Below are 14,311 nucleotides of genomic sequence, written 5' to 3'. Positions count from 1 at the left end.
AGGGAAGCAAAAATAATATAAAAACAAGGAGGGGGACAAAACATAAGAGACTCTTAAATATAGAGAACAAACTGAGGGTTGCTGAAGGGGGGATGGATTTAATGGACAAGGGGCATTAAGGAAGACACTTGTTGGGATGAGCACTGAGTGTTATATGTAGGGGATGAATCACTGGAATCTACTCCTGAAATCATTATTGCACTATATACTAACTAACTTGGATGTAAATTTAAAAAAAGAAAAAGAAAATGAGGTAGTTTACTGAACCAGCCGTTAGCCTCTTTATAATATAAAAAACATCAATTTGGCAAGAATGAAGTCAAATCAGGCTAGTAAGAAATATTAAAGGAATTGTTTTTCATACTTTAATAGATGTTTTTTAAGGGTATATATATTTGCTAAGGAACAGATAAAATATTTTATATGGAAATATAGAACTTATAAAGCCTACATATGTATCTACAAATCTGAATAAGAAATTACTTTTATCTATTTATTACTCAGTTTTTAAAATGCTACATTTGTCCATCATCCACTATTTGGTCTGCCAGGGGAAAATTATACTGTACTAAGAACATCACAATTATTGACCTTTGGTCAAATTCATGCTTTTCATATGCAAAAAATTTAAGGAAGAAAAGTTGAATGAGGTCATACAGTGAAGACCTAGCATCACGTAGAATTTTTATTTTTATTCATTTATTTTAAAATTTTTTAATGTTTATTTACTTTTGAGAGACCGAGACAGAGTGTGAGCAGGGGAGGGGCAGAGAAAGAGGGAGACACAGAATCTGAAGCAAGCTCCAGGCTCTGAACTGTCAGCACAGAGCCTGATGTGGGGCTCGAACTCGTGAACTGTGAGATGATGACCTGTGCCAAAGTTGGACGGTCAACCAACTGACCCACTCAAGGTCCCCTAGAACTTTTAGAATAGTATTATCACATTAGCCTTAAACAAAATGTACTTTCCAGGACTTTTATTTTATACCAAGTCGTTCTGTTGAGTTCAACATGAGCTGGGAGCAATTAGGTAATATCACCAGTGATAACCTAGATTAGTTCATTTTGTTTATGTGGAGTTTCTCAGCCTTTACATATATAAATATTGAAATTAGAATAGCATTGAAGCTGAATTCTGTCCCATTCTAGAAATAAATGATAATCATCTGGAAGTATACTAATTAACTGGAAAAAAAGTCCCCGTCACCACTTTAAGATGCATTTCCAATAAATATATGCTCTTTGTTCAATAAATATTTATCCACACTTAAAATATATATAATTACAAATATAATAATCCCTCTACCCAGGAGGTATTTTTCAAACTGCTTTAAATATAATATGTATACACCATTTATGGTGTTCACTAATTTTAAATGTACAAGTCAATGGATTTCATTATATTTACAGAACTATACAACCATCATCACAATCTAATTTTAGAACATTTCTATCACCCTAAAAAGAAAACCTTGTGTCCATTTACAGTCAATTCTAATTACCAACCCCAGCCTTAGGCAACCACCAGTCTACTTTCTGTCTTTGTATATTTGCCATTTAAAAAAATTCACAAAAATAGAATCATGCGATATATGTTCATATCTGGCTTCTCTCACTGAGGTTCATCCATGTGCAGCATTTTTGGGACTGAACAATATTCCATTGTATGGATATACCACATTTTCAAAAATCCACTCATGATTGATATATGTTTGGGTTATTTTTACTTTTTGGCCATTTTAAATAATGTTGCTGTGAACATTTCGGTCAAGTATACCTGTACACTTTGTATGTGTGTATAGCTATTTATATTATTGTTTGTATTACATGTGTTCTATTTCCAGAATAACACAGGATACAGCATCAGTTCTATCTCAATTTTAACATTTATAGATGTGAAAACTGAGAGACTCTATGCACCTAAACTAAATAAACAGAAGTGGAAGTTTTATAACAAGAGCATCACTTGATTTTTTTGAACCAAGAGAAATGACAACATGTACACAATTTCATCTGTCATGGGAATTGCAGGTCATATAGTAAGTCTACAAATGACTTTTTAAGATGCAAATTGCTTACCAAAATATGGCTGCATCATTTTACATTGGTACCAGTAGTACATGAGAGTTTGAATTTCTCTACATCCTTGTCAATACTTGTTAGTATCTATCTTTTTTATTATAGACATTCTAGAGGATAAATAATGACATGTTGTATTTTTGATTTCCATTTTTCTAAAGATTAATTGCATTGAACATATGTTTCATGTGCTTTCTGGGCATTTGTATATTTTTGGAGAAATGTCTATTCAAATCCTATGCCCATTTTAAAACTGTGCCTTATTTGTTGAGTTATAATAGTTCTTTATATATTCTAAATACAAATCAGATATAATAATTTGCGAATCATTTCTCATTGTCTATGTGTTGTTATTTTCAATTTCTTGATGGTGTCATTTGAAAAGCAAAATATTTTAATTTTGATGAAATACAACTTATCAATTGTTTTTTATTCGTTATATTTTGGGGGTTGTAACTAAGAAATCCTTGCTTCAGGGGTGCCTGGGTGGCTCCGTTGGTTAAGCATCAAACTCTTGATTTAGGCTCAGGTCATGTTCTCATGGTTCATGAGAATCAAGCCACACATCCAGCTGCGCACTAACAGCCAGAGCCTACTTGAGATTCTGTCTCTCCCTCTCTTTCTGCTCCTTTCCCGCTCACGCATACACATGCTGTCTCTCTCTCAAAATAAATAAACTTAAAAAAAAAAAGAAATCATTGTTTCATCCAAGTTTATGAAGATTTACTCATGTTTTCTTCTAAGAGTTTTACAGTTTTAGTTCTTACATTTAGGTCTTTGATCCATTTTATGTTAATTTTTTAGTATGTTGTGAGGTAGGGGTCCAAATTCTCCTTTTTGAATGAATTTCCTATTGTTCCATTTGTTGAAAATAATACTTCTTTCCCATTGAATATTCTTGAGATTTATTGAAAATCCGTTAACTGTGAATGGGCTTATTTATGGGTTATTAATTCTATTTCATTGTTCAATTCTATCCCACATATGTCTGTTCTTGTGCCAATACCAAACTGAAAGGATTATTGCAACTTTGTAGTAAATTTGGTTATCAGGAAACATATGAGGGGGAGCTAAGATGTCAGTGTAGTAGGAGGACTCTAGGCTTGCCTTGACCCTCGAACACAGCTAGGTAACTATCAAATCATTCTGAATGCCCAACAATGACCTGAGGACTGACAGAACAAAGTGCACAATAGAAGGAGAGAAGAAGCCACATAGAGGAAGGTAGGAAGTGTGGAGATGTGGTTTCAGAGAGAAATGGATCGCAGAAAGAAAAATCTCAAACAACATGAACTTACACCTAAAGAAGCTAGGAAAAGAACAACAAACAAAGCCTAAAGCCAGCAGAAGAAGAACTTATTATTTCCATAATAAAGATTAGAGCAAAAATACATGATATAGAAATGAAAAGAAAAGAACAGATCAATGAAACCGGGAAATGTTTCCTTGAAAAAAGTAATAAAATTGATAACCCCCTAGCCAGATTTATCAAAAAGAAAAAGGACTCAAATAAATAAAATCACAAATGAGAGAGGAAAAATAACAACCAACACCACAGAAATACAATTATAGGAGAATATTGGGAAAAATTATATCCCAACAAATCATACAATCTGGAAGAAATGGATACATTCCTATAAACTGTCAAAACTGAAACAAGAAGAAATAGAAAACTTGAAGAGACTGATAACCAGCAAAGAAACTGAATAAGTAATCAAAAATTTCCCAATACACAAAAGTCCAGGGCCAGGTGGCTTCATGGGGGGAGGTCTGAAAGATATTTAAAAAAAAAAAATTTAATGTTTATTTATTTTTGAAGGAGAGAGAGAACAGAGTGTGAGTGGGGGAGGGGCAGAGAAAGGGAGACACAGAATCTGAAGCAGGCTCCAGTCTCTGAGCTGTCAGCACAGAGCCCAGTGCAGGGCTCGAACACACAAACTGCAAGATCATGACCTGAGCTGAAGTCAGTCGCTTAACTGACTGAGCCACCCAGGCATCCCAGGTCTACCAGATATTTAAAGAAGAGTTAATACCTATCATTCTCAAACTATTCCAAAAAATAGATATGGAAAGAAAGCTTCCAAAATCATTCTATGAGGCCAGCATTATTTTGATTCCAAAATCAAAGATTCCACTAAAAAAGAGAACTACAGGCCAATATCTTTGAACATGGATGCAAAAATTTTCAACAAAATACTGCCAAATCAGATACAACAGTACAGTAAAAGAATCATTCACCGCAATCAAGTGGGATTCATTCCTGAGCTGCAAGAGTGGTTCAATATTCACAAATCAATCAATGTGATATACTACCTTAATAAAAGAAAGGATAAGAACCATATGATCCTTTCAATAGATTCAGAAGAAGAATCTGACAAAGTACAGATCCATTCATGATAAAAACTCTCAACAAAGTAGGGACAGAGGGAACATATGTCAATATAATAAAGGCCATATACAAAAACTCACAGCTAATATCATCTTCACTGGGGAAACACTGAGAGCTTTTCCTCTACAGTCAGGAACAAGACAAAGATGTCCACTCTCACCACTGTTATTTAACATAGTACTGGAAGTCCTTGCCTCAGCAATCAGACAATAACACAAAAAAAGGTATCTAAACAGACAAGGAAGAAGTCAAGCTTTCACTATTTGCAGATGACATGATACTCTGTATAGAAAACCCCAAAGACTCCATCAAAAAATTTCTAGAACTGATACACAAATTCAGTAAGGTTGCAGGATACAAAATCAATGTCCAGAAATCTGTTGCGTCTCTATACGCCAATAATGAAGCAGCTGAAAGAAAATTCAAGGAATCAATCCCATTTACAGCTGCACCAAAAAGTTGTAAGATACCTAAGAATAAACTTAACCAAAGAGGTAAAAGATCTGTATTCTGATAACTATAAAACACTGATGAGAGAAATTGAAGATGATACAGAGAAATCAAAAATATTCTGTGCTCGTGTATGGGAAGAACAAACATTGTTAAAATATCCATACCCAAAACAATCCACACACTTAATGCAATCCTTATTAAAATACCACCAGGATTTTTCACAGAACTAGGACAAAAAATCATAAAATTTGTATGGAACCACAAAAGACCCCAAATAGCCAAAGCAATCTTGAAAAAGAAAAGCAAAGCTGGATGCACCACTATTCTGGACTTAAAAGCTAGAGTGATGAAGGCAGTATGGTATTGGCACAAAAACAGACACATAAGTCAATGGAACAGAAAAGAAAACCCAGAAATAGACCCACAACTACATGGTCAAGTAATCTTTGACTAAGTGGGAAAGAATATCCAATGGGAAAAAGAGTTTCTTCAACAAATGGTGTTGGTAAAACTGAACAGCAACATGCAAAAGAATGAAACTGGACCACTTTTTTACACCATACACAAAAATTAATTCAAAACGGATGAAAGACCTAAATGTGAGATAGGAAACCATCAAAGTCTTAGAGGAGAATACAGGCAGTAACCTTTCTGACATCAACCATAGCAACTTCTTACTGGATATGTCTCCTGACACAAAGGAAACAAAAGCAAAAATGAACTATCAGGACTTCATCAATAAAAAACTTCTGCACAGTGAAAGAAACAATCAACAAAAGTAAAAGGCAAGCTTTGAAATGGTAGAAGATATTGTAAATGGCATAGTTGATAAAGGGTTAATATTCAAAATATATAAAGAACTTATAAAACTGAACAGCCCAAGACCGAATAATCCAGTTTTAAAAAATGGGCAGAAGACATGAATAGACATTTTTCCAAAGAAGACCTATAGATGGCTAACAGACACATGAAAAGATGTTAAACCTCACTCATCATTAGGGAAATACAAATAAAAACTATAGTGAGATATCATCTCACACCAGTCAGAATGGCTAAAATTAACAACACAGAAAACAACAGGTGTTGGTGAGGATGTGGAGAAAGGGGAACCCTCTTACACTGTTGGTAGGAATGCAAACTAGTTTAGCCACTCTGGAAAACAGTATGGAGGTTTAAGAAGTTAAAAATAGAACTACCCTATGATCTAGCAATTACACTACTAGGTATTTACAGAAAGGATATAAAAATACTAATTTGAAGGGATTCATGCACCCCAATGTTTATGTTTATAGCAGCATTATCAACAATAGCCAAATTATGGAAAGAGCCCAAATGTCCATTATCTTATGGATGAATAAATAAAATATGAGATATTATATATACATATATATACACACATATATTATACACACACATATACATGTATATTATATATATATACACACACATATGTATATATATGATGGAATATTAGTCATAAAAAAGAATGAAATCTTGCCATTTGCAACAACATGGATAGAGCTAGAAAGTATTATGCTAAGTGAAATGTCAGAGAAAGACAAATACTATATGATTTCACTCATATGTGGGATTTAAGAAACAGATGAACATATAAAAAAGGAGGGGGGCAAACCAGGAAACAGACTCTTAACTATAGAGAACAAACTGAAGGTTACTGGAGGGGAGGTTGGTAGGGGAAGAGGGGATGGGTTAAATGGGTGATGGGTTTAAGGAAGCCACTTGTAGTGATGAGCCCTGGGTGTTGTATATAAGTGATGAATCACTAAATTCTACATCTAAAACTAATATTACACTGTATGTATGTTAACTAACTGTATGTTAACTAACTGGAATTTAAGTAAAAACTTGAAGAACAAATAAAAGAAGCAAAGCACAAATCAAAAACCAAAAAAAAAAAAAATAATAAGGGTAAATCCTCCACTTTTGTTCGTCTTTTTCAAGATTGTTTTGTCCATTCTGGCTCCTTTGCATTTCCATATGAGTTAGGATTAGTTTGCCAGTTTCTGCACAATAATTGTCTGGGATTTGGGTAGGGGTTATCTTCTAGCTATAGATTAGTTTGGGGAATATTGCCATTATAACAATATAAAATCTTGCAGTCTGTGAATGTAGAATGTCTTTCCATTTATTTAGGTCTTCTATAAATCCTCTTAGCAATGTTTTGTAGTTTTTGGTGTACAAGTCTTGCACTTATTTTGTTAAATTTATTCCAAAGTATTTTGCTCTTGATAATATTGTCAATGAAATTCTTAATTTCATATTTGGAGCATTCATTGCTAGTGTTTAGAAATACTATTGAGTTCTGTATGCTGATCTTTTATCCTGCAACCTTGATGTACTTGATTAGTTTTAGTTGCTTTGTAGTATATTTTAGGGTTTTTATATGTAACGATCTTGTATATTTTCACATTTTTAAACACTTTAACCTTTACGACTATTGCAAAATTATAAAATTAGATTTAAATGGGGTGCCTGGGTGGCTCAGTTGGTTGAATGACCGACTTTTTTTTTTTAAGTTTATTTTTTATTTTGAGAGAGAGAGAGAGAGAGAGAGAGACAGTGCCAGCAGGGTAGGGAGGCAGGGAGACAGAGAGAATCCGAAGCAGCCTCCTCACTATCAGCACAGGGCCTGATGCTGGGCTCGAACTCAGAAACGTTGAGATCATGACCTGAGCTGAAACCAGGAGTCGGACACTTACTGAGCCACTCAGGCACCCCAAGTGTCTGACTCTTGATTTCAGCTCAGGTCATGGTCCTGAGGTTGTTTGGGCTTCTGCACCGAGCCTGTTTGGGTTCTCTCTCTCTCCCTCTGCCCCTCTCTTCCCTCCCCCCCACCCATTCTCTGTCTTTCTCAAAAAATTAAAATAGAAAATACTTTCCTTTGAAAAAATAAAATTAGATTTAAATTTATGTACTTATTTATGATGCAGAGAAGTGTAATAGATGATCAATAAAAGACTTTCCAGAAGAAAGAGATACTATATTAAGAGAAAATTTTATGAGGAAATATGGAAATACAGTTTCAGGAAGAAAAGGAATGATGTAAAATTTCCCATTAAAGAGAAGCTTGTTAATGCGGTTTTAAAAATTGGTGAACAATATCAAATTACCTGGTATTTGAGTTTCACTGGCTACATTTAAAACTGTTACATGTTACAGTTTTATTTAAAAACGTCAATTTACAGTAAAACAATTTGCATCTTTTGCAACTGTTTAAGATGAAAATTTTTATGGTCCATATAAAAAGAGGGAGAAGGTACACAGTCACATTTTTTCCAAAATTCTTTGAAGATGTGTACGTACAAAATCCTTTAAACCATCGTATTAATGTATATCTTCCTAACAGGTTTTTCTCTTTGGGATGACTGTTACCTTTCTTCAATTTGGGGAAACTCCCAAATGGCCCCTAATTTAAAAGCCTCACCCAGTGGTCATCCAACAGTCCTCTGACTAATTTTGACTGAGGTAAAGAATACATTTGGAGGTAAGTCACTGCCATGCCTAAACAAGTCACTAGCTGTAAAGGCTAAGGGCATTATACATGCAGTTTTTTAAAGGCAGGCCGATCGAAGAGTTTAAAATCTGGCGTCCACACTATTTTACTAATTTTAAAGAGGTCTTGAAGTAAGGTAAGGTATGTTCACTTTGCCGTTCTCCTTTTAGCCTCTCACAGTCGTAAGAAGTATTAGCACCGTTGCTCTGTATCCTGACGTGTCAGGAATTTAACATTCTGTACCATACTGCTAGATTACACACCCCGAGACTTTTACCACGTAGCGTACGTGGACTTTGGGAGGCAACGGTCTTAGAATACAGGCGTCACAAAGCCCAGGTTCCAGAAGAGCGGAGAGAATCGGCCTTTGTTCTCGCACGTGCACCGCGCGCAGGGCTCCCTCTAGCCATGACTTCCGTCCCTGCCCACCGCTCTCTCCTAGCCTCTCCGGCAGCCTTGGGTCCGCGGAGGGGGGGCGGGGGAGGCAGAAGATATTGCGCAAGCGCGGGGGTTGTCGACGTGGCCGCGGAGACCCGGGTCGGGGGTCCGCGGCGAGGGGCTGGTTCACGTAGTTCTCTGGGGCCTTCCGCCCTCGCCCCTTGTCTCCCCACAGAGTTTCGCCTTGACTCCGGGATTCGAAGGTGACTGACGTCTCCGCACACACCATTTAGAAGGTCAGGGTGGGTAGGACTTAGGCCGGGCGGGCCGGGGAGGGGGGCGGGGAGAGAGGCGCCCGAGTGGGCGTCACGTGAAAACCTACCCGCAGTGCCCTGATGCGGGAGCGAGAGCTGACGGGCGGGGCGGCGCGGCCGCGTGACGTGGCGCGCTCTGGAGCGCGCGACTTGGAATGCTTTGTGAGTTCCGTCGTGCGGTCGCGCGCGCGCTAGTGCGAAGCGCGAAGAACCTCGGGACCGGTCCCGGCCGGGCACTTCGCCGCCGCGCCGCGTCTGAGGGAGCAGGCCTCTGGCCTGCGGCAGCCGGGCGGGGAGCTCTTCGGGTGGCGCCCGAGCGCCCGAGATCTGGAAGGCACAGGTGGGGCGGCGGCCGGAGGAGAAAGATTCGCCCTCGCGCGGACCCCCAAGGCGGGCTGGTGGCGTGAGCGCCCCGGGCCCCGCGGGCTGACGGGGCTGGGGGGAGGGGCAGGACAGAGAAGGCCCGGACCCCCTCATCCAAGTAGGAGATGCAGCTGTCGTTGAAGGGAGCAATTTCTAGAGAAAAGTTTGAGAAGTTGTTCACTTAGCCCCCATATCATACATATTTATGGGACCTGCGAGTTCTGCGCTTCCTGCGCCCTCAGCGCTGCCTCCCACCCCCTCCCCTTTGGTCGTCGTCCTCCCGGAATGTCTCTTTTGACCCTTCTTGCTGCCTCATTCCGCTCTGTTTACTTGGCTTCGAAAATGGCTGTGGTTATTCGCCCTTACCCAGCAGTTAGGCTTCGTGAAAGTTCGGTAGTCTTTGTTTACAAAATGTCAGCAACCAACAGCAGTTGTGATGGGAATGGAGAGCGTAGGATTTTGCTCTTTGGAATACATTTGTTCGTGTTCATTGGAGGTTGGGCACCGCAGAGGATCTCTCTGACCTAATTTCTGTGCCTGGAAAGTTTTTCTTGGAATGTGCACTGTTTCGTGACGTGGCATTATTGCATTACCGTAGGGTTGGCCCAGTTTTCCACTAGTGGATTGCTTTACTCCCACTTGAGGATCCTCGAAACTTAACTTTATTGCCGTGTCATTTTAATGGGTTTGCGTTCGAGATTGCTGTTGCCTCTGAAATCCTGCTTTAAATAGTTCAGAATTCAACAGTTTTTCTTCAAAATTTGCGAAAGCAAAACCGAGAAAAAATATAGTAAGGTCCCCGGTTACGAATCGAGCTATTTTTTAATTGCTCTCCATTGCAGTATCAAACTTCATTCGGTGTTTTTATAGGAAACCGGTTTGAAACAGGAAGCTTTTATGTGGGTTCTTTCTCACCTGTGGGGCCTTGTGGACCATCATTTATATATTTCTCCTGACGAGAATGGGATGGGATGGTATTGGAGGGCGTTGCATACAGGTAAAGTTCCCCCTCCTTTTTTGGTAAAAGGCCAGATAGGTGGGTAGAGCAACGTCTGTATTAAAGACTACTTGTAATGTTGATCTTTACCTTGATCGTCTGTATTAAAGACTACTTGTAATGTTGACCTTTACCTTGATCGTTACTGCTTTTAGGGTTTATGGGATTGAACTAAGTTGTTAGTTGTTTGATTCAGAATTTCACCTTTTCTCCTGAGATTTTTTTTAAAGCTTACACACATGCACCACACATTGTACTTACTTTGTTAGAACGTTAAAAAAAAAAAAAAATGCACCGCTTGTATCTGGAACCAGGTTTCGGTTTTAAGACGATTATACTGTTTTATTAAATACTACAGATTGACATTTTGAAGACTTTCTGTTCCAAACTTTAAAAATTAAAATAAGTGAAATCATGCAATAATGGGTTTCATTTTTTCAAGCCTTTGATAAACTTTTAATTGCGATTAGGGATATGACAGGCATTTTGTAATTCTTTTCCTTTTTTAGATTAAGTTTGTTTTGAGAGAGTGCTTGTGCATGAGATAGAGGGAGAGAGAATCCCATGCATGCTCTGTGCTGTCAGGGCAAGCCCATCTTGGGGCTCTGTCTCAAGAACTGTGAGATCATGACCTGAGCCGGAGTCTGTAGTCTTACCCTTAACTGACCCAACCCAGGCACCCCATAACAGGCACTAGAAAAAATAAAAATACTATTCTGCAGTTGCTACCCCTGTGAAATGCATTTTCTCAGAGACTACGGAGAATATAACATCCTGGGATAAATCCCAAATTAAAAATACAGTATTTTAGCCCACACTTTTCCTTTCCGTGTGCAGAGTCCAATTACATTTCACCTGATCAATTTCCAGGCGTTTTTCCTTGCTAAACTTCTCCCCCTCTCCCTCCCCCAAGATGGAGGTGCCAGCAAGGAATGCTATTCAGCTGTAGACCCCTGGACACCATCCCCCCCCACCCCTCACCCCCCATGCCTTGCCTTCCCTCTCAGTAGCCAACCCATTTCTTCCAGAGACACATTATTTCAGGAAATCTTTCAGCACACTGTGTAAAATAAGCTTTGAAATGAAGGTATGCACAAGATAAGGCGTTGAAAGGCTATTTATTTAAAAAAAATGTTTTTAACGTTTATTTTATTTTTGAGACAGAGAGAGACAGAGCATGAACAGGGGAGGGGCAGAGCGAGAGGGAGACACAGAATCTGAAACAGGCTCCAGGCTCTGAGCTATCAGCACAGAGCCCAATGCAGGGCTTGAACTCACGGACTGTGAGATGATGACCTGAGCCGAAGTCAGACGCTTAACTAACTAAGCCACCCGTGCTCCCCTTCATAGGCTATTTAAATACTCTTTGGGGCGCCTGGGTGGCTCAGTCGGTTAAGTGGCTGATTTCGGCTCAGGTCATGATCTCACACTCCGTGAGTTCGAGCCCCGCGTCAGGCTGTGTGCTGACAGCTCAGAGCCTGGAGCCTGTTTCAGATTCTGTGCCTCCTTCTCTCCCTGACCCTCCCCTGTTCATGCTCTGTCTGTCTCTGTCTCAAAAATAAATAAACATTAAAAAAAAAATTTAAATACTCTTTTTGGGGGACACCTGGGTGGCTTGGTCAGTTGGGCCTCCGACTTGTGTTCAGGTCATGATCTCATGGTTCGGTGAGTAAGAGCCCACATGGGACTCCCTGTTGTCCCTCCCGTGCAGAGCCCTCTTGCAGAGCCCTCTTCCATGCAGATCCACTGTCTCTCTGCCCCTCCCCCCACTAGCTCCTCCTGTCAAAAATAAACATTAAAAAATATATGCTTGTGAAGTACCTGTTCACGTCATTTTCTCATTAACAAGAATGAGAGGTTATGCCTTTTTAATCTTGTTAATTTTTTTTATTATTTTTTTAATGTTTATTTTTTGAGAGAGCATGAGCGGGGGAGGAGCAGAGAGAGATGGAGACAGGATCTCAAGTGGGCTCTGCTGACAGCAGAGAGCCCAACGTGGCGCTCGAACTCACGAACCATGAGATCATGATCTGAGGCAAAGTTGTACACTTAACCCACTGAGCCAACCAGGCGCCCCTTGTTAGAGTTATTTTAATGGAGTTTTGGGAGGGAATAGAACTAACCACATGTGAGTAACTTGACACCTTTAAATGGAAGCAGGTAACTTTAAAGATTTATCCAGATATTTTTTTCTCATTTTTCTCCTCTCTAATGTGTGTTTCAACCTCATTTTTAATTAGTTGGCTAAAATCTGGATCTGTATTATAGTACATTTTAGAATGAAGCTCTTTGGTTCTAACGTTAGATACGTGATAGGAAACTTTTATTTATTATAAGAAACTGGAACAAGAAAATTATTCAGTAGATATATTCTTGTTCTCTTCTGTTTTTAATTAAAAAGATATTTAGAGGGGCACCTGGGTGGCTCAGTCAGTTGGGCATCCGGCTTTGGCTCAGGTCATGATCTCATGGTTCCTGAGTTTGAGCCCTGCATCAGGCTCTGTGCTGACAGCTCAGAGCCTGGAGCCTGCTTCAGATTCTGTGTCTTCCTCTCTCTCTGCCTCTCGCCTCTGTCTCTCTCTGTCTCTCCAAAATGTTAAAAAAAATTTTTTAAATAAAAAGATATTTAGGAACGAGCATTATTTATCTATTCAACAAATACATATTGAGTGCATTCTCTATGTCAGATCTAATACTAGGCTTAGGGAGTACAATAGTGAACAAGACAGACCAACAAAGCTCCTGTCTTCTTGAAATATCTTTAGGTAGGAGAAATTGATAATCACTAAAGAAATAGTTAAATTAGATAATTGAAGATAATATTTTCTGTTTGGCAGAAATGGAGCAAGAACCACAAAATGGAGAACCTTCTGAAATTAAGATCATCAAGGAAGCATACACAAAGGCCTTTTTATTTGTTAATAAAGGACTAAATACAGATGAATTAGGTCAGAAGGAAGAAGCAAAGAACTACTATAAGCAAGGAATAGGACACCTGCTCAGGGGAATCAGCATTTCATCCACAGAGCCTGAACACACTGGTCCTGGTTGGGAATCTGCTAGACAGATGCAACAGAAAATGAAAGAAACACTACAGAATGTACGTACCAGATTGGAAATTCTGGAGAAGGGTCTTGCCACTTCTCTACGGAATGATCTCCAGGAGGTGCCCAAGTTATATCCAGAATTTCCGCCTAAAGACATACCTGAAAAGTCACCAGAGCCTCACTCCTTTAGTTCACTTTCTCAGCACACTGAAGTAAATGGAAGCACTTCAACAAGTCCAGGGTTGGTTTCTGCATCTAGTTCTTTATCCTTACCATCTCAGAGTCATCCAGCAGAAGCACCTCCTGCTTATACTCCTCAGGCTGCTGAGGGTCATTATACTGTATCCTATGGGACAGAATCTGGGGAATTTTCATCAGTTGGAGAAGACTTTTATAGGAATCATTCTCAACCACCTCCTCTTGAGACCTTAGGGCTAGATGCAGATGAGTTGATTTTGATACCAAATGGAGTACAGATTTTTTTTGTAAATCCTGCAGGGGAGGTTAGTGCACCTTCGTATCCAGGGTATCTTCGAATTGTGAGGTTCTTGGATAATTCTCTTGATACAGTTCTAAACCGTCCTCCTGGGTTTCTTCAGGTAAGCCAATGAAAAGTGTAAACATAATCTGAAATATGTATGAAATACGTTATTTTTGTTTGTCAATATTATGTATCCAGGAGAATAAATGTAAAAAGATCTTTCTGGTTCTTTTTAATATATTGTATGAAATTTATGACCCTTAAAGATACAAGCTTGTGTTTTACTTTTACAATTA

The 14,311-nt window shown here is 39.0% G+C and overlaps 1 protein-coding gene across 6 annotated transcripts in view; it reads left to right on the top strand.

The window, feature by feature from the left end:
* The window catches only part of SPART (spartin), an 89,701-nt gene that overhangs the window by 49,295 nt on the left and 26,095 nt on the right, over positions 1–14,311 (top strand). For 2 of the 6 annotated variants that reach the window (XM_040448210.1, XM_040448208.1), the window contains exons 1-2: positions 9,339–9,467; positions 13,325–14,133. In XM_040448210.1, coding sequence (XP_040304144.1) covers positions 13,327–14,133 — 807 coding nt within the window. In that variant the 5' untranslated portion in view covers positions 9,339–9,467; positions 13,325–13,326. Of the gene's footprint in view, positions 1–8,401; positions 8,427–8,990; positions 9,110–9,336; positions 9,468–13,324; positions 14,134–14,311 lie in introns of those variants that run through there. The other 4 variants (XM_040448211.1, XM_040448209.1, XM_040448213.1 and 1 more) reach the window with 4 other exon arrangements.

This window comes from Herpailurus yagouaroundi, unplaced genomic scaffold (assembly GCF_014898765.1).
Source record: "Herpailurus yagouaroundi ecotype Mexico unplaced genomic scaffold, PumYag 197, whole genome shotgun sequence".
NCBI classification, from domain to species: Eukaryota; Metazoa; Chordata; class Mammalia; order Carnivora; family Felidae; genus Herpailurus; species Herpailurus yagouaroundi.
Note: the sequence above shows the minus strand (reverse complement) of the source record. Positions and strands in the feature narration are given on the sequence as shown.